We start from the raw sequence: 21,735 nt of genomic DNA, 5'->3' as shown, positions 1-21,735 counted from the left end.
ACTTCCTCCCGATATCACTTTACACAACATCAAACACTTGGAGAACTGATGCATGAACATTTCTTTTCTTTTTAAAAAAAATATATTTTATTGATTTTTTTACAGAGAGGAAGGGAGAGGGATAGAGAGTTAGAAACATTGATGAGAGAGAAACATTAATCAGCTGCCTCCTGAACACCCTCTACTGGGGATGTGCCCGCAACCAAGGTACATCCCCTTGACCAGAATAGAACCTGGGACCCTTGAGTCCGCAGGCCAACGCTCTATCCACTGAGCCAAACCGGCTAGGGCCATATATTTTCTTTTAATGAAGGCCAAACCTTTTACCAACAGTAAGCAAGTTTTTAAAAAAAATGCATTTCAAGTGGTTCCTTTTAAAAAATGGAAGCAAATAATATTGTGACATCCCAAGTAACATATTTGTATTATGAGGCATGTTCCTACTTACAGAATTAAGCCTACAATAATCTGATTCTAAATCCTATATAAAATTTTAATGTAATTATTATTTGCCATATTAAGGTTTAAAAAACTTGTAACTTTTTAGATATACCATATTAGTCTTTGCGAGTGTTGTAGGCTTTGGAGTTATTCCCACACTCCTGGCTATTATACAACTGTTAGCTCATGGCTATTCTGAACTTTACCTCATCCCCAGCCTTATACAGTTGCATAATATGGTTCTAGTACTTCATTAAGCAAATCAAGGTCAAACTAAAATATGATCAGATGTTCTCTAGAGATGTTCTGAGGAGGTGAACAATGATGAGCCTTAAGCCCACCCTGAGTATTGAATATGACAGAAAATAAATCTATACTTCAGGAAGTGCTCTCCTGACAACCTAAGAACTCATCCCTCCATCCTGTGGGAGTGGTTGATAAACCTGTAGGGCAGCAAGTTTATCTGCTAAGTTCAATTAGGCAATTGTTTTGCCAGAAAATTTACTGAATACTTAAATAAAAGAATGATTATCTCAGCTGTACTAACCTTCTGATTTGTACCTTTTAAAGATCTTTATGGTTCTGGGGAAAGCCAGATATGCGGTAAAGAACAGAGCGATGGCTACCAACACCACAAATCAGCACAAGTATAAACTACATGATCTGTAGCAAAAGCTTATCTAATAGAAATGGGAAGTAGATGATGCAAAGCTACAAGCAAAGCATATGTGCCTCTTGATAAAAACAAAAAGCAAAACACCAAAAGGATCATAGTTTCATTAGTGACCTTGAAAACAGGAAAGATGCCTTTGGAATATCCCTTTTGGTAATCTTAAGTCACGTGATACATAATGTACATTTAGCAATAAGCAAATGTACATTATGTATCAGGCTCTGTGCTAAGCTTCTTACTGGTGTTATATTTCACTTAATCTTCATAACCCTAAGACAGGCACTTTTAAATGTCACTTTACAAATCAAAAAGTGAGGTTAGGAGGCTACACACAGTACCTGAGGTTTGAGAAGTGGTAGAACTAGGATTTAAATTCAGAACTCCCAGAGTAAAAAAAAAAAGTTTTGTTAAGAATCACGATACAGCCCTGACCAGTGTGACTCAGTTGGTTGAGCATTGTCCTATGCACCGAAAGGTCACCGGTTCAAACCCTGATTAATTTTAGATTTGTGCATTTGACTAATTTGTACTGTGATCCACAGAAAATTTTAAGCTATTAAGGGAAAGATCTATGTTTGTCTTCTAAGTCCCTCAAATAGTAGTAAGTTTTTTATGTAGTAGGTACCCCAAAGTTGACTGAGTCAACTCAGTAAAGCTGACAGGATGAAGTCATGTGTTTTATTCCCAGTTCACTCTGACACTCTGAATGAGAAAATATATTCCAAAATATATATTGTATGGTTCTATTAAGCTGTCAATATAATTTTGTTGTTAAAATGGTTGAAAGTAGACAGATTATAAAAAATACATAAATTTAAATTCAAAGCTACGTACTTTCAAAATTAACTTTCCAAGGAAATGAAATTCGACATTTTCTTCCATTTATATTAAAGTGAACTTATCATCACTAGCTCTGCAAATAGCCAGTAAAATTAATTTTGAAAAGGTGAAAGTGAATCTGCTGTCCTTATCAATCTTAAAAAAAAAAAAGTGCTGATATTGCCTCTGGTAGATTATCATCAGATGCACATAATTTAAGGACATCTGTCTGGTAACTGTGCAGTGACATTGCCATCTAGTGGTCCTTTTGTGCTGCAGGCCTCCTGGGCAATGCTGAAAGGACTTGAATACAATCAGATACGTATACTTAAGCACCCATCTTCAAGTCTCACTGTATTATAAAGTCTTTGAGGAAGGAACCATGTCTCATGTATTTTCTTTCTTGACTAAACTCAATAAATATCTATTAATGTTGAAGTGAAACATGTTTTGGACCCACCCAGCTAAGACTATTAGAAAGAACTTTTTCACTCTTCCTCTTTTACCTTCCCCATGATCCCCATACCCCTAACTCTTCTACTTCTACTCAGGCCTGCATAAAAACTGGCAACTGTAAAAGCTGTAGTGGGATTATTTGAAGTTTCTGTTTCCATAACCACATTACCAATTTAATAGCAGAAAATAAAATTATGCATTATTGACTTATCCTTAATACTAGAGAATTAAAAAAAAGATGGCAGTGAATTCTTTCAGTGGTTTAAATATAATGCAATCAAGTTAAGCAGAATTTCAGAAAGATAAACATCATTAAAATTACGATTCTAATAGCCACACTTTACTGAAAGCATATAAAGTGCTTTCTGTGCATTGCTTCATGTGGTCTTCAAAACAATCCTATAATTATAAATCCAATTTTAATAGTAAGAAAAACTGATAATGGTGAAGGAAAGAGGGAGGGAAATATGGCTTACCTAAGGTTGTTTCCACTAGTGAGTGGGAAAGCTATGATCTGAAAGGCAATCCACCTATTTTTGGTAGAGAACAACAACAACAACAACAAAAACAACAGAAATGACATTTAGATTTAAAAATATACCCAAATATTCCTATTCAAAATTATTCTGAAAAATAGATTTTAGCAAATGTACCGGTCATCAAAAATTATTTGGAAAATTGTATTACCATAATTATTCTTTAGAAAACATGTACGGAACGAGTCAAATTTATACAGGAAAGAGAGTTTATTTATTTATCTACGTTGGTCCAAATAAGACTAAAGGTGGCTTAAAAAGGGGTCACAGTAAATTCCTGAAAAACATTTAAGATCTTAAATATATTACTCTCCCCAAAAGCTAGCTGCTTCCAAGCTTGACTTAATATTTTGCATATTTTCTCTCCGTTGCTTGGTAAATATATTTGCTTCTCCTTTCTGCAATCGACGTCTGACAGCTGATTTTTGCTGTTTTGTCAACTGACGTTTCACCTTCTGTTTCACCAATTCCTGGAAAGATTTCAATAATTAGTATCACTGATGATTAACCATTTTGATAGGAAGTAAACATTCAATAAAAGTGCTAATATTTTTCAAATTTCTGTTAAAAGCATGTCTTTTTAAAATTCCAAATACTAACAGTACTATACAAATCAGCAATAAGAAAACAAATCTGTTACGAAATAAATTACATTCCTAACAAAAATACAGATTATAGTAGTCACAATTCTTTGAATAAATTACCATAGTGCCACCTAGTGTCCATCAGGAAAACTTAAAAGAAAAAAATTCCTCACACAAAAATAATCAAAACAAAGAAGATAAAAACTTGTTCCTCTGCTTTCTAGGTAAAAATAGGCATGTCTTTGCGGTACAAAATTATGTTTGAAAGCATTCACTACTGGTAAAAATATATCCAAAATAGAGCCTTCATAACTTCCGGTATAGAAATGAGCTGAGGGCAGCAGCTACCCATGGAAAAGTCTACATACAATTTTTGCGAGATGCTGAATGCTTTCTCATAGTGAGTGACCATAAATTCAAATGATTTATTACTTAGGACACAGGCTGCCAATGACTGCCAAGCCCCCTTGATCTAAATTTCTATGATCTTATCCTTCAAATTCAAGCTAACTTACATGCTGCCTTTTCCCTGAAAGCTTTGATCATTCCTATATTACTGAATTTGTACTTATAATTTTATACTATTAACATGTGAGGCCCAAATGCTGAGACTGTCTTGTACATCATGTAACCTTCACATGCAATCTGACTATAGTAGTGACCTAATAAACACTTGTAAACATTGAGTGAATGGTTACCGGAGGAATTGTTGAACAGCTTAAAACACTGCCCACAGAAGTAACACTCAGAGTTCTTGTTCTAGATCGATTAATATCTTCCATATTTTCTTCATCTCTAAAATTAAAACAGTACAATTCATCTAGTTAATTTTTATAGTTAATTATGCTTAACTAATTTATATCATTCCTTACATGATGATAAAACTTAAAGACTTAAAATTCCTCAGAAATACCATTACAGTATATTTAACATTTCTGTGAAGGTAAAACTACCCACAATTCAGCCAAATATATTAACAATTTTCATTTTTCAGCATTCTGATAGTCACTATCAAAATTTGAAAATGGTAGACTATTTTGGCCATCAAAACTTATTATCACTTAGTCACAATTCATGTAAGTTCCCCTCTTCTTTCACTTAACTATACACAAATATGACTCTTACAATCTAAATCCTTGGAATAGTTTCTTGCCATCTTCCCAAACAAAAGCAGATGGAAGAGACAGTGCTCCACACTGCTCTGCTAAGGTAGAAAAACTGCAATGATAGATAGAAACTGTCTAATTTGTTTTACGCATTGTTCAAAGTTTTAATGTATAAGAAACTCAGATGATATTAATTCTTAACAGTCAATACTTTTCAGAAACATCGGTTATACTTTTATTTTGAATAAAAGTTTTGCCCAACATGTGTTTAAAAAGAACAAATTATTCTGTGCTTAGAAGACTATTTAAGCTATGTAGATTTTCTTCTATTACTCCAAATCCTGAGCCCCTGCAACCTTAATATTAAATTTTACATGTTTATCATTAAAGGGGTAATAATACTAAGTCTCAATACACAGTTATATGGAAAAAGAACAAAATTCTTGTATTTTGCTTCACAATGAGACTAACAATAAAGGCAGCCTTAGAATGTAAGCCAGAACATGTATTGAGAAATGCCTAATAAATGTACTAATTTAATTTTAATCATCAAATTACTATTTTGAAATAAATAAAACTATTATTTCATTAAACTATTTATTTGATTCTAGATAAACTATCCCAAATCTAAAAATTAAACTTTAGATAATTTGCTAATCTATGCTGAGACTGATTAATATTTGCAAGGAAAAAGTTCTTGAAAGAAAAAGAACATAATAACATTACAACATTATTTTACATGAACAAATAAGAACAGAAGAAGGTTCAAAATATCAGAGAAAATTCACTGTATTTCTTTATGAAGAGAGCAAACATTAGATATATATTATGAAAATACTAGAGGCCCAGTGCACAAATTTGTGCACAGATGGGGTCCCTAGGCCTGGCTGGCGATTGGAGCCGATCGAGGCCTGCTGGCCAGGGGGAGGGACCACAGGAGGTTGGCCTGCCGTGAGAGGTTGGCTGTGGGAGTGCACTGACCACCAGGGGGCAGCTCCTGCATTGAGCATCTGCCCCCTGGTGGTCAGTGTGCGTCATAGTGACTGGTTGACGGGTTGTAATGGTGATTTAGGCTTTTATATATAGATACAAATGACTTATCCATTTAAAACATGATCAGTTGAATGAGATCTGTATTAAGTCTTTGAAAGTAATCAGTTTGTACTTCAAGGCAGACTGCTTAAAATTGAATCAATATGCTGTCTAGCATCAGGTCGATTGTAGAAGATAATTGGAATTTTAACAAAAGGATTATTTGCTTTCATTTTACACTTAAAGGCCAGCTCAGAATACAACTCTGCCATGTTATTTGAAAAAAATACTCATTTACCAGAATCGAAGAAAGTACAGGTCTTCAGATTAAAGTAAAAAAATCAATCAACAGAAATGTATACCTGAAAGGCCTGAATTCTTTGTTTAATGATGATAAGGCAATCAGATGAGGGCATTCATCTTCATATTCTTCAGAGCCTGTGGGGCTTCCTCCTTGACCTCTCTTAGCATCTTGCCTGGTGTCATTTTCAGTGTTGTTTTTCTCCCCAGAAAAATGAGTCACAGAATTGTTTTCAACAACCTGCCCTTTTATTTCTTCTAAAGCTTGATTGAATTCAGTCATGTCAAAATTGTGTGCATCAGCACTTTCCTCTGACACATCGCCTTCCTTTATTTGTTCAAGGTCTCCAGACAATCTGCCACAGCAGTCAACTGATTCATCGACAGAGTTTCGTTCACTTTGATTTTCTGATCTATAAACCTTTGCTTGTTCTGATACCTCTTCATCAGAAAATGAAAATTCAGATCCTTCCTCTGTTTCAATATCATCTGGACCTACTGGATGAAGGAGTTCATCATCTGCCTGCATTTCCTTTGTGTAGCCGCTGGCAGAAACCTCTACATCAAGAGAGTCCTCCCTCCTAGGAAAAGAAAGCATTCAGAGAGGTGAAAATCTACTTGATATGGAAAAATATTTATTACTCTGAAAAAAATTGTAATTCTTGAGTTTATTTATTTATTTTAAATATATTCCTTTGCCTGAAATGTAATACTTAAGTTACTTAAGTATACAAATATAAAAAATATAAGCTGGCCGTTATTTACAAATAAAATGACTGTGAAAAGTAATAGATATTAATAGAAAGATCACAGAAACGTGTTGGTTTTTACTGATTTAATAAACTAACTTTCAACAGGGACTGAAGATTTCTTCTTTTAAGTTATGTCAATCATCCCAAGCCAGAAAACAATATTTTAACTAAGGGTGTAAAATAAATGAGAAAATTTGGCTTTCAGAATGTATTTATAATTATAGATAGCTCCAGTTCTGAGTAAAGGAAAAACACAAATTCTGATAAACACTTGGCTTGATTCCTTACAAATGGATTATTCACATAACATCCCTACAATGAATAAAAGTTCTTGAATTTATAAGCAACAAGGTGTGTTCTTCCCCCAAATTCAGTAATATTGTCTTAATGGATAAAAACCAGGCATTTTCTAGATTTTAAGTTTCATTTATATACCACACAGCTGATACTCAACAATGATTACAATATGTCAAAGCTCACTATTTTAACATCTTTTAGATGAGACTGTTAACTTTTAAAACTAAATAAATCAGGTATTAAACAGAGTTCTAGTTTTAAGCAATGCAAAGTACATACCTGATATCACTAAAGGTTGGATAAAGCTCACTTTCATAGCTGAAACGTTTCATGAAGAAATCTCTAATGCATTTAACATCTCTGTCAAAATACCTGCAAAATACAGAATCAATTTTTATACAGGTTTTCATTTTTTCCTTATTAGTCAATGACAATATTCTTAGTATTTGTTGTTGCTATGACACTTCTACTCCTTACATGAAAAAGGATGTTACTTAAAAGTAAAAGCAGAGGAACCAAGAATAAAAGCTGTTAAAGGCATACAGCACCTATGGTTAGAAAACTCAAGATTTTCCCATAATGCAACATGAGGTTTTCCTATAATGCAATAGGATGAATATATATCTCAGAAAGAAGACTATGGGCCTGTAATTTGGCGGCAGCGGGTTTCCTCTGCAGGGGTGGGGAACATCCAGTCTGAGGGCCATATAAGGCCCACAAAATCATTTGGTCTGGCCCTGCCAAGGCATTAGGGGTGAGTTAATTAAATGTTTGACCGAATATGGCAGGCTAATTTTTAAGTTGATATTTTGTGCTTAACAGAACTCCTTCACTCAATTACTTGTCCATAAAAGTTCAAGTCAAATCACAATGCATTCAAAAATAATGCAACCTTAACTTGGAATGTCATAATCTGTTATATTTCTGTCTCTAATTCTGTGGGTTCCTAGATGTTCCTTTATTGTGTGACTATGCTGCACCACTTTAATAAAAATGGTAATTCGTCATCACCCAAAGATATTAACCACCAAGTGGCAGGCATTAATCTATTAGTATTGTTTTGTTGGGAATATTCTCTAAGTTTATTTTTAAATGACATTTCTTTCTCTAAAGTAAGTGTAGATATTTTCTAATAAAAATCAGGAGGAAGAAGAGCTTCACTGAACACAAACTGGTTTAAGCTCAAACTTTGCTCATATTATGTAAGTGATAATAGTTATCTTTGGGGAAAAGGAGAAGCTTCTCATTTTATAACTTGGAAGGAGAGGAGAAAAAAATACGCTTAATTGAATTATGCTCCACTGCATCATGGAATACAAATAAAGAAAAATATTGTCATATTTCACGATTCGGCTGGTTTAAATGTTAAGCAATGTGAGGAATAAGATTATTATGTATACAAAGTGGTTCTGCCCTGTGTCAGGGATGAGGTTTTATGGGAATTCTTTTCTAATAATAAAATTCTTTTCTAAGCTAAAAATGACATGAGAGATATTGGTTTGGCAACTGAGTCCAGTCCAAATCCATAACTTTTATTAAGGCCATCAAGACGATTAAGTTATGCCTGGTGAAGCTCTCTTGGAAGCAACCATGGAGAAGGGGAAAGGCAGAGAAGATGGGGTTCCTTCCATGTCCCTCCTTTTGTTTGTTTTAAAAACTGGGCTTCCACCTAAATGTTGGTTTGAATAAAGGGTTCCATGGCAAAGAAAATTTGACTTTTGAAAGTCTGTCAGATTATAAGAGTAATTCAAATTGTTTTAATGGTTTATAAAGGCAGGCAGTTTCTTCAGATGTCTAATACACACATAAGCTAATGAACAGGTTTTAAAAACTTGATCAAAGTGCATTCCCCTTTAAAATAAGGAGGAAAAAGATTCTTTCAGGGGAACTATCTTAGTAGTTTGATATCATTTAATATTAAAAAACCCAGAATTTTAGACCACTGACAGCCACTTCCAAATAGTTATTGACCCAAATGACAGTATTACAAAGTTGGAAATTATGAATAAAAAATGACTGCATCACAGATAAGCACACCCACATTCACAATCAATTTCAGCATATACCATTCAGCATTGGGATGAGAAGTTGAAACCATTTGTGGAAAATCAATCATGGTGATGTGGTCATCTTTATCCAAAATGAGATTGAATTCATTGAAATCTCCATGAATCAATCCATGATTTGCAAGTTTAACAATTAGTTCCATGGCTTCATCATATACTGATGCAGGATCTTCAACATGGTGTATCTGACATCTGAAAATATTTTAAGTATAATGTGTGTATACATTTTTTCCATTATTTCTCTCCCTTTTCATTACCATCAGCATTTAGACACAACAGCATCCATCTATTAAAAAAAAAAAAAAAAGCCACACCCTGCATAGATTTTGTATTTTCTTTTCATTGTCACATCCTTTCTTTGATCTTCTTTACAGCCAAACTCCTCTACATGTGCTTTTTCCAAATATTTACCCCCAACTCTAACATACCATTTCTTCACCCACCTTGTTTCAATAAAACAGTCCTTGTCAAGACTACCAATGACTTCTATGTTGCTAAATCCAATGGCCAATTTTCAATTTTCATCCTCTTTGGTTTTCCGGTTAACTTCTTCCCCCTCCTTGAAACACTTCTTTCACTTGACTCCTGGTATTCCAACTCTTTGGGCTGTCCTCTGTCCTCTTTCTACACTAATCATTTCTTCTTAGTCTTTTCTGCTAATTCTTTTTTTCCCCCTGACTTTAAATTTTGGAGTTCCTCAAAGGTTAATCCTAGAGCCTCTTATTTTATCTTATTTAAAATCACTCCTGGTGATCTCATTCAGGCTCATGGCTTTAAACACAATATATATATTTTTGATTTCAGAGGAGAAATCTAGATCGAAGTCAGTATATATATATATATATACTGACTTCGATCTAGATTTATGTATCTCATACTTACTATGTCCCAAACTGTAACTCTGATTCTGCCCCATCCTCTAACTTCACACTGTTCTTCAGGTTTTCCAGCTCATAAATGTCAGCTTTATCTCAATTAAGTCATCATTCAGATCCAAAACCCAGTTATTACCTTTGACTCACACCTTCCTTCATATCAATATCCAATCCTAAATAAATCATGCTGGCTCTTCCTGGAAAACATCTCCAGAATCTGACCACTTTTCGTCACCTTGACATCTATAACTGATCTAAACTACCTGTCTCTTGACTGGATGATTACAATTGTCTTCTTAATCTGTCCTTATTTTCCTTTCAGTCTAGACTCAATAGAGCAGCCAGTGATCCTATTAACACATTAGTCAGGCCATATCTATTCTCAGTACAAAACCATCCTATGCCTTATCTCAATCAAAATTAAAGTCCTTGTGCTAAATATCACTACAATGGCAATCAAATCACAATATATAAAAGTATCAAATCAACATAATACTATAATTTATATCATATGTCAAATATATTTCAACAAAAAAATTAAAAGGCCTTGAAATGACCTACAAATTCTAGTGATTTGATCCCCTGCTGTCTTTAGGATCTTATCACTTACAATTTCTCCTTTACTCATTCAGATCCAGCCACAATGACATCATCCTCACTGTTCCCTAAAATTCTGGGAATATTCCCACCCCATGGATTATGCACTTGCTGTCCCCTCTGCCTGGAATCTTCTTAGATATCTTCATGGTTCCCCCCATTTCATTCAGGATTCTTATCAGTGAGACTTTCCCTGACCACCCATGTAAAACAGCAGCCTCCTTTACCCATCTCAGTCCTTCTTGTCCCCTTACCCTGTATTATTTTTACCCATAGCATTTACTACCATCTGATATATACACATGGAGCAAAAGTAGGTTTACAGTTGTGAGTACCCAAAACAGTTTATTCTTTTTCTTTCAATGTTTTTTTAAAAATTGATTTTAGAAAGAGGGAGAGAGAAACATCGGTCGGCTGCCTCCTGCATGCCCCCTACTGGGGATGGAGCTTGAAACCTGAGCATGTGCAGACTGGGAATTGAACCTGAGACCCCTTAATGCATGGGATGATGCTCAACCAACTGAGCCACACCAGCCAGGGCACAGAGTTTATTCTTGTATTATTTATTTTCCATATGAACAACTGTAAACCTATTTTGCCCCACCCTATATTTTCTTATTTAGCTATTTACTATATATTCTCCTTCCATCAGAATGTAACTCTGTGAGGGCAGAGATTTGGTTTACTGCTGAGCCTGGAACAGTGCTTGGCACATACTAGATTGTTAATAAATATTTGTTGAATGAATCATAGAGATAACAAAATACAGTTAATGAAACTGCATTTTCAATTTACCTCTGAGCCTACTGCTAATATGTTAATTTCTAATCTCCCAGAAATAATATTCCACTTAGTTTTAAAAACAATTTTACTTTTAAAAACTGAACCTTACATTTGTTATGACCCACGGTTTCAATAATAATAATAAATACTTACAGAGGATAGCCATTTATGAGTTCCATGACCACTGCATGGCGATTATAATCAATTGGCTTCGGTACTGGAAATTTCCTCTCATGCAATGCCTAAAACATAGCAAACAGTATAAACTAATGAAGAGGTCACTAATTTTTAAGGAACAATGAAAGAAATATATCTGCTCACAACCAGAAAAAAAAAATCCAAGCCTTTACAAAATTACAGTTAACACATGATTATTGGTATATAACTTATTCACAGCACAGAATGAGCTATATATATATAAAAAAAAATTAAGCCAGTTTACTTAATTCACATTTTCACCAAATACTCATTTATTGAACATTTACTAAGTATTTTACACTGTGCTAGGATTACAAAAGTGATTGTGAAAAAATCTCTGCCTTTAGGATATATTCTGTATACTTTTGTAAGTTTCTGCCATTTATTGGAGTATGCTTAAAAAAATAAAATAAAAATATATTGTGACTTAGGAAGGACTCTGTCTTGTGACACATTAGGAAATGAAATATTCCAATAGATTAGGTATTTTAGTTTATAGAGCACTAACCTTTTCTTCAGACCAAATATGATATAAGTCTAATATATACACATTGTAGTAGTCTGAGTCAAATGTTACTTCAGCCCTGGCTGGTGTGCCCAGTGATTAGAGCGTCTGCCCTTGCACTGAAGGGTCGCCAGCAGTACATGGGTTGCAGGCTCGATCCCCGGCTCCATTTGGGGCATGTGCTGGAGGTAGCCAATTGAAGTGTCTCTCTCACATCAATGTTTTTCTCTCTCTCTCTCTCTCCTCCCTCCCTCCCTCCCTCTTTTCTACTCTCTAAAAAAAAAATCAATGGAAAAACTATCCTTGGATGAGGATTAACAACAACAAAGAAAGTTACTTCAGATCATCCATAGATCCATCTTTTCTCCTATGCTTAACTTTTTCTATCCTTTACTTACAAAGTCCTGTTATTACTTTCTTCAAAATGTTAGATTTATGACCTCTGCCATTTGAAATGCTACCATTTCAAAGTAAGCTTTTGTCCTTGATACCCAATTACTCCAATGGTTCTAGCTCTTGCCACCATAACCAGTCTTTATTCTGTGTACGAATAGGAAATTAAGATGCTTGTGTCAAATGCTGTTTTTAAAATCTACAATGGCTACTTGACTTGGGGTGGTGAATACACAATAGTGTACAGATAATGTATTGTGGAGTTGTACACCGGAAATCTAAGATTTTGTTGACAATATCACCCCAATAAATTAAAAATAAATAAATATAAAAACCTGCAATGGCTATAAATGCTGATTTTTATTCTGAACAACTTTTTCTAGTTTTCAAAAATCTCTTTAATCCACTTAACCAGTCCTACTTTTCCCAATATTCTCCCCAATAAGCGTTCTGGAGTGAAATCAGGGCAGTTACCTCAGTGACTAATACCTAGACACACAGAGCTTACAACCATATTGCTGTCTTCACCCAAAGTGGTTCCTCTGCAAAATGCACTGTTTACTGTCTCCTCTTTATAGCCAGATCATATGCATGCTTCATAACTTTACCCAAATCCCACTCACTTTATGAAACTTCCTTCTTCAACTATTCTACTCTACAGAAGTTTCTCTAAACACATATAATTTGATTTTTAAATTGTTCTTTGTTTTATGTGTGTTCATGTTATCTTCCCAACTTTAAGACACAGACTGCGTTGGTTATTCTTTCGGTATCTAGCCCTATACCCCATCCTACCCTAGTACTTAATACAGTGATAGGCACATAGCTGATACTCAATATATACTTAAATTGGTTGCTTGGCTTAAAAAAATTTTTTTTTTCAATGCAAGTGATTCTGAGCACTCCCTGGCAGCTCAATAGCATATAGTAATGTTAACTATTGTTATAGTGGTCTAGTCCAAGTACCACAGCTTAACCCTTAAGCTATAGCTCAATTTTATCTTATTCCCTGTTAGGAAAATATTAGTGTATTTAAGAACATGTTTAGGCACAATCAAGTTCTATTGCTGTATCTTCATATACACACCTTGAGAATATACTTAATATACTTTTGGGAAATTGTGTAATGATTCCTACCAAAATGCCTACTTACTTATTGACCAACGCAGGATATAAACCATTAGTATAAGACAAGAAATATATAACATGTATGGTATCAGTATCATTTGTACTGTGTTGACAATTATACCTCATGATCACTAAACATTAAAGCACATGAATTAAAATAACCTACTAACACCAAACTGAAACTTCCAAGAAACAGTGGTCATCCATTGGACAACTTTTAGTAATTTAATTATTTTAAAAATGAAGATGTTAATAGCAAATAAATCCCACTGAGTAATAAAAAATGTAATGTTATTTTCTGTTTAATTTAAATATTACTGAAGATATGTTATCAAAGATAGACATACGTACAGTTTAAATATACATTCACACATACACATTGTGAGACAATCACATCGTAAATGTATTTTAACTTACTCTATCTTGTTTATATTGTAGATTATATGTTGCCTTTATACATTTATAACAATTAAAACCTCCACCTAGAAAAACACGTAGGAAATCACCAGAAAAACAACAGAAACGAATCAGTAAGTGTTAAAAGTGACTGTAGGTAGGGAGCTAGATATGGGGGCAGCAGACTGATGCTTGTCACTACAGCTTTTCAGCTTCAGGTATTATTTGGTTAAAAATGAACAATTATTTAAAAAATACCTTCATATAGGCAAATTCTTTCATGGCAGAGAGACGAGATAAATAAAGCCAAGACACATTATGCCTGTGTTTATGGTAATCACGCTTGTTTTTCAGATTTCGAAAGGAGGTTCTTCCCAGTCTGTGAAGCTTTAATGCAAATTGCTGGCCTTCTTCATTTGCAACAATATAAATATCTAGAGCCAATATTTAAAAAAATAATTATTATACTTTTATGCTAATAAGTTGAAACAATTCAAATTTTCTAACTTTGTCTGATTTTATATGTATCAAATTTTATCTTTCCTAAACACCATAAATACTTACCAGCCAGCAAATTTTTCTTTATTTAATTACAATCCAAAATGATATGATGACATGTATTTAATATCTACTATAAACCAACAAACAAACAATCAAACAGGGATATAATGTGTCAAAGGATATAGTTTCTAAAGGAGATCAATGTTCAACTCAATTTAGTGGGAAAACATCTAATTGCTCCTTAGTGTCCCATACGTACAAGAAGTGACTTAATAATATTTTCCTGTTCAAAAACAAGTTCATTTCTACAATTGCTTCAATGAATAATATTCAGTTGTCAGCATATAACCCCATAATTAGATGGAGTAGATCTTTCCTTAAGTATTCCAACTGTCAAGACAAGTTGTTGTTTGTAATATTAAAATGTAGAATATATCCTAATTATTCATGGGAAACTTTATTACTATACTTACCAAGAAATAGCCTCTTTCTTATATTGGTGGGATTATAAATTGGTGCAAACATTTTGGAGGGAAATTTGTTAATATCACACTTACATAATTTTTAAGAATGTGTTTAACTAGGACTAGTAAAATCAATTATGGATTGACTGTAGCACCCAGCAACTATGAGAAAGACAAATCTGCTCATGAAATATCAGGGATGCATCAAATGGAAAAAGATCAAGGTGCAGAATAGCAAGTACTATTTGCTTTTACCTGATATTAAAAAGATATGTGACTGTGTACACATGTATGCTTAATACATTATAGATTTGTATTTACACAAGTTTTTAGAATATTTCAAGAAGGATATGCAGGACATCAATAAACAATGATAGCTTTGGGATTAAGACCTGGGTTAGGGATGAGATTTCCTTTTTATTGTACTCTCTTTTGTACTATTTATCATTTTTAAGAAAAATGAAGTTCTTAAAAAAAAAGGCCATTATTTTTTAAATTGAAAAATATTGGACATAAATTAAGAGAAAGTGTAGCTCAAAAGATATTTCATTTTCTCGTTTTATATATTGTATACACACATACCCACACTGCTGTATTTAGCACTCATGTTACTTATTAAATATATACCATAATCTGCATATTAATACAGAAGACATACAAACCATCTGAAGTATAGAGCAACCTATTTTGGAGTAGGCTTCCTAATAATTCTTTTTCTCAACTTTAATTTTCCTTCTTCAGCTCAGATAAACAATATAATTATATAAGATAAACTGTATTGGATAAAAAAACAGTGTATAAGAAAATCATTCCCTGTTCTTCATTTCTACCTGTCTTCCACATAGAAAACACATAAGCATTTGTTCAATGCTATTTTAGAATGCTTTTCTATGTTCTATACATACCCAACTTTGCCTTATTGATCATATTACTGAAGAAAAAGTTTGTAGTTTTCAGATATTCAGTCTGCTAGTACTTCCTTATGTTACATATTTTAGCTATTTCACACATCCAATTTAACAGATTAAGAGAAAATAACATATTTGTCAAAGATTTCAGTTATTAGAGGAAAACTAATTCTTGGTATACTTAATTTTCAATAATACTTATGACAAAGTAATGATCCACTATACTCAGGGTAATGAAAATGCATTCAATAGTACTGTTAGCACTTACCTGATTCTTTGCCAACACCCATCTGGTTTCCAACAGACTCAACTACCTGTCTAGAAGAAAGTGTTTTCAAAGCTAGGTAGTCATAGCCTGCGTTTGTCAACCGATAGCCCTGGACAGCTAGACAAAAGCAAATGAGAAAGACCATATTTTAGTTACATTGTACCACTAAGTCACATCAGTTCAAGTCATGAGAATTTAAACATGGGAAATCTTAGCTGGAAAAGATTAGCTATCCAGTTTTACAAGGTTAACATTTCTTCCTATAATTTGTGTTTTTTTCTCTAGAGTTGTGTTACTCAAAGTGTGACCACAGACTGACACCAGTCTATGTTACTAGTCTGTGACAAGATACAGAAACTGAAGTGGTTAAACAATTTTTATATCAATTTGACCAAATTATTTTATGTCTTCAACTCTAATAAGGAATTTGTACCTACATTTTATCAGTTTCATGTTTCTAGTAATGACTTTTTTATTATTTTATTAAAGTATAGATCCATGATAGGCTGAAAAACAGAAACTCACCCCTCACCACAAATAGTGTGAGAAGTAATGTTCTAGAGAATCTTGTGGCAGAGTGTATTTTCCAAAGATGGCAGCGTCAATATCTATATCCTGCTTACTCTTATGTAACTGGAATTGCTAATCCTCTACCAGGAGGTACAGACTATTTTTCCACCCTCTTGGATGTGGGTGGGCCCTCTGATTGCTGTAACCGACAGACCACAGAAGTATACTGTGGAAGTTCTGACGGTTTCTGGTTTGGCAACTTCCTGCCTCCTGGAAGGCTTACTCTGGTGGAAGGCAGTTACAATGAAAAATCACAAATGGTGCCTCAAATACTTACTTTTGGTACGCTCCCAAGCTATGAGTTTATGTTTCACTAATTCTCTTAAAACTTTGTTACAACCACCGTGTTTAAGGCTGGCTATAGAAGCAACCAAACTGCAGGGAACTATTTCATGGTTCTTCATGCCCATTTCAACCTGAAATTAAAGGAAATATTATGTAATCACAATCAACACAGAGCTGCTATCAAACTTTGCTAAGAAATTAACTTCTCCTTCAAACTTCTGACCATGCAGTTCCCCATCCGATTCTGAGACATAATTACTATGTTCTCTGGATATATTTTAAATCACGATTTGATATATAATCACTGATATTCATATTCCATCTCACTACTAAATGATATATACTTCAAGAGAAAAGAATGTGAGTGCTTAATATAGTTACTGACATGTGGTAAATACTAAAATATTTGATATCCAAATATTTGTCTTTAAAAATTACAGATATTCTAGATATTTATTAAGAAAGTATTAATGAGAAAGTATCATATGTAGTATTGTAAAAGATTAAAAATATGTAAAAATACTCTCCACCCCTGCAGAATATATTATCTACCTGTAGAAATAAGAATGTGCATGTCTAATTCTATTAGCAGGTAAAAAAGGAGGCAGTTCAGGGCCGAATAAGAATACTTCTAGCTGAGGGATCAGCTTCAAGAAGTAGCAGCACTTGAGATTTTGAGATACAGGATTATAGAAAAAGCAGACAAGGGAAAACCAGGGAAAGACAATAAAAGATTTGGAAATGGCACATAGGCAAGAAAATACAAAGCACAGGAACAGCTATTACAGTGGTAGCTCAGGCGGGATAGCATGTAGAGTTCATGAAAAGAAGGCTGGAAAATCCTTTGGAGTAAGATATGGAAGGCCTTGAATACTGAAAAAGAGTTTTAGATTTTATACAGAGGAAAGTAGGAAACCCTTGAAGATGTTTAGGCAAAGAAGATGTATGAAGGTTTGTTTTAAGAACATTAATCTGGCAGAACTATGCAAAGTGGTGTAGAGAAAGCAAACACTGGAGGTGGTATATTGGAGAATTAAGATGACAGGCTAAGCCAGAGGAAATAGAAGCCATTAACAGGGAAGAGGTAGTGGTAATAGAAGGAAAGAACTAAAGATCTTTGAAAGCAATATGGAATTGGCATTGGAAGTGGGAGAGTAAAGGAAATGAATCAAAGCTGAAGTGAAGAGGAAGAGCAGGTTTTGAAATTATAATAGTAATAATTATTTTAATAGAGTTTGGGAACAGAGGGGATTGATTAATTAATCAATCTGATTTGCACACAATGAGTTTGAGATGTTGGAAGGTCCTGCAAATGAAGATGTTTAAGGAAAATTGGAAAAGCAGATCTATAATCAGGAATGAAGTCATAATTAGAGGGAAAAATTGTCAATTATTTGATAAAGGTAAGAGATGAAGCCATGAAGTAGATGAGCTCATCAAGCAAGAGATAATGGAAGCAAAGGGAGTGTTGAGGGGCAGAATTTTGGGGGAATTTTACATTGAAAGGTTAAGGGCAGCCAGTCACAGCATGATTATCAACAGAGGATGTGCCAAGGAAGTAAAAGGAAGACAGGGTCAAGGAGCAGTGCCACTCATACCAATGTTGGTCAGAGATAACTGAGACTGCAATATGTATATTTAATGAGGTCATTCCTTAATGAGCGTCAAAAAAGAACTTAAATATTGCAGAGACAAAGTTTTAGAAGATAAATCTAGCATTGTTTTGATGCCCCAACAAAAACCTCACACTTACACTTAACTCATCTTCCATGCTTTGTTCTCTCTCTCCCAGCCTCTTAACATTTCTTTCTCTTGACTACTCCCTTATTCCTGCTAGAGGCATTAAGGCAGGGGTCCTCAAACTGCGGCCCGCCGAGGACATTTATCCGGCCCGCCGCTGCCTGTCCTGCTTAGCAGCTGACTTAGCAGTGTGCATAGGAATTTGTTCATAGTTTTTTTTTTAAACTATAGTCTGGCCCTCCAACAGTCTGAGGGACAGTGAACTGGCCCCGTTTAAAAAGTTTGAGGACCCCTGCATTAAGGAATAAGTGAATGTGCTGAGGAAGTAGAGAAGGAAGTGACAGTAGGGCCCGGCCGCCAGTATGGCTCAGTGGTTTGAGCATCAACCTATGAACCAGGAGGTCATGGTTCGATTCATGGTCAGGACACATGCCTGGGTTGCAGGCTCAATCCCGTGTGGGGCATGCAGGAGACAGCCGATCAATGACTCACTCTTATCATTGATGTTTCTATCTCTCTCCCTCTTCCTTCCTCTCTGAAATCAATTATATATATATATATATATATATATATATATATATATATATAGAGAGAGAGAGAGAGAGAGAGAGAGAGAGAGAGAGAGGTGACAGTAGGTAAAGACAGTCCAGCTGAATTGAATGTATTGGAGGAAAAAGAAAAGTGTCTTCCAAATTTCATTCTGAATTTGCATTTGAAAGTTTAATAACAGCTCTTAAAAATAAATGTATTGTATTATTCTGCAAATGCCCAATCTATGTGCTGCTTTTTTTGTGCCAGAAACTAGGACCACAAAAACAGGTGTTTTTTTGTTCTTTTTTTCATTTCCCTGCTTGAAAACATTCAGTGGCTTCCCTATACTTAGAATATATTCCAAATTCTTTAGTAAGCCTGATTAGCCCCTCAGCTTTTCCAGTTACATCCCCAACCATTCAGCCTCTTGCGCATTATGTTCCAGCCACACTGGCCTTTCCATTCTTTAAAAACGGTTTCTGCCTCAGGGCCTTTTCACTTACTACTGCGGTTTCCTCTGCCTCCAACTCTTTTCCAAGGACTTCACTGGGCCAGCTACTTCTCATTCAGCTCCTATCCTTCCACTCTTCCTTTTACTGAGCAAGCATTTATTCAGTACCCAACGAGTCCCAGGAACTTTTTTCAAAAGTTGGGTTACAGCGGTCAACAGATGAGATTCTTGCACTCAGCAGTGGGTCTTCTCTAGCTACACAACTTAATTTAAAGACAGCACTCGTTCTCCCGCGCCACTAGGAAAGGTCTATCCCTTTATCCTCTTCATAGGACTTCCTGTCTGATTTATTCGTTTACTTGATGATCTTTCTCCCTTGACTTGTCTGAGCCCCGATGAATTCCCTAATATTGTTACGAAAAACCCGACAAATGTGTTGATTGAATGGGCCCGAAAGAATGCCACGAGCGTGAGTCTGTGCGTGGGGGACTCAAGGCCTTTAATTCTCAGGAGCCTGAATCCCTTCTCAGCTGGTCGGAAGTCCAGCGTCAGGATAACTTCCCGGGCCACGGAAATGCGTGTGGCTACAGCACAAGGAGAGCAGAAAGGAAGGACACAATTAGAACGGGGGCCTTTGCCGTCCTCGTTTGGGAGACCCTAAAAGCTTCCGAACACAAGCTTTTGGAACATTCGACTCTCTGGTCTCCTTTCCCCCATTCCCAACCTCGGCCGCGTTCCAGGGCCCAGAGCGCGCTCCGCTCCCCGGAAACTTCCAGGAACGGGACGCACGGTGAGGACGGGCAGGGGGCAGGGGTGATCGGCGAGTTTCTTACCGCGGTCAGGACCCTGAAGTCATCCCGGCTCAGGTACCGCAACTTGGCCACGTTCACCTTCCCCATGGCGGCCCCAGGCCCGGCGCCAAAGCCGCTTCCGAGACCACCGGGGAGCGCAAGGCGCGTCGGAACGCCGCCTCTCGCGCACGCGCACGCGCCGCGCCTCCCTTCAGGTCCTTGCTAACCAATAGACGCACGACTCTCACTGGCACGGGCAAGTAAAACGTCTGGGTCTGAGGAAGAACCTAGTATGGGAAAGGTAGAGTACATTTTCAAGTGTGTGTTTTTCAAAATGTGTATGAGTTGGCGGATCCTACGTGTTCGCTGTAATAATGACGTTTTATTTTTCACATCTGTCAGGACCAACTGCTTCAAGGACCTCTGAGCGTAGAGTGTGAATTTCTACCAAGTTTCATCCCCACATAGCAAAGCGAATTCCAACAACAGAGGAAGAAAAGGGACCTGAGCGGGACTCAAAACGATCCAGGGTCCTAAAGATATGAACGACGGCCATCACACCAGCAGCCCTGGGCCTCACGGCCTGCTCCGGGCGGGAGAAGGCGTGGTGAGGGGGCGGGCATTCTCCCGCACCTGCTCCGCCCCGGAAACCCTCCCTGTCCGGCCTCCGTTTAAGGGACCCAGGATTTAAGAGACACATTTCTGGTCTACATGTCATATGAACAAATTAACACCCTGTTAATTTTTAAATGTTTTAAACCAAGATTTGCTTATGATGAAATTAATGGGTTATTATTTTGTTATTAACTCACTGTTATTTTTAGCAATTTTTAGCGAATAGGCCATATGTTGGGGAAAAAACACACACACCACTAGTAATTTCGCTGACCAAAACAAATATTACATATCTACAAGTATAGTTTACGTATTTAAATCCAAGTCACCTCTGGTCAACAATGTTCTGCAAATGATTAACATGTGATCACAGTGATTGGTTGTGTTGTCACCTGGGGAGAGTTCCTGCAGGAACTTGAACACCTGGGGCCCGAGTGCCACGTGCGCTAAGCCACGCCCCAGCACTCCCTGTGATTGGTGAATGCACGCGTTTACTAGACCTAGCCAGTGTAAATTTAAAATTACAGTATAATACATATAGAAAACTTTTCTGTGAAATTAAACTTTCCATACATAATTTTTTTAAAAATAGATTTTTATTGATTTCAGAGAGGAAGGGGGGGGGGGAGAGATAGAAATGTAGAAACATCCTTGATGAGAGAGAATCACTGATT

General features: G+C 35.7%; 1 protein-coding gene across 1 annotated transcript; it reads right to left on the bottom strand.

Moving 5' to 3' along the window:
• Window positions 1-1,698: 1,698 nt before the first annotated feature.
• On the bottom strand, window positions 1,699-20,740 carry RIOK2 (RIO kinase 2). Its single transcript, XM_079780137.1, has 10 exons — window positions 20,489-20,740; window positions 16,926-17,064; window positions 16,079-16,195; window positions 14,196-14,371; window positions 11,471-11,559; window positions 9,063-9,254; window positions 7,276-7,368; window positions 6,010-6,528; window positions 4,208-4,304; window positions 1,699-3,395 (listed from the first exon to the last, which is right to left on the bottom strand). Exons 1-10 carry the CDS (start codon window positions 20,552-20,554, stop codon window positions 3,231-3,233), a joined length of 1,653 nt encoding a protein of 550 aa, XP_079636263.1. The 5' UTR covers window positions 20,555-20,740; the 3' UTR covers window positions 1,699-3,230.
• Between the last annotated feature and the right edge of the window lie 995 nt (window positions 20,741-21,735).

The sequence above is a fragment of the Cnephaeus nilssonii genome, assembly GCF_951640355.1.
Source record: "Cnephaeus nilssonii genome assembly, chromosome: 2".
NCBI lineage: Eukaryota > Metazoa > Chordata > Mammalia > Chiroptera > Vespertilionidae > Cnephaeus > Cnephaeus nilssonii.
The sequence above is the reverse complement of the archived record's forward strand: the minus strand, read 5'-3'. Positions and strand labels throughout refer to the sequence as shown.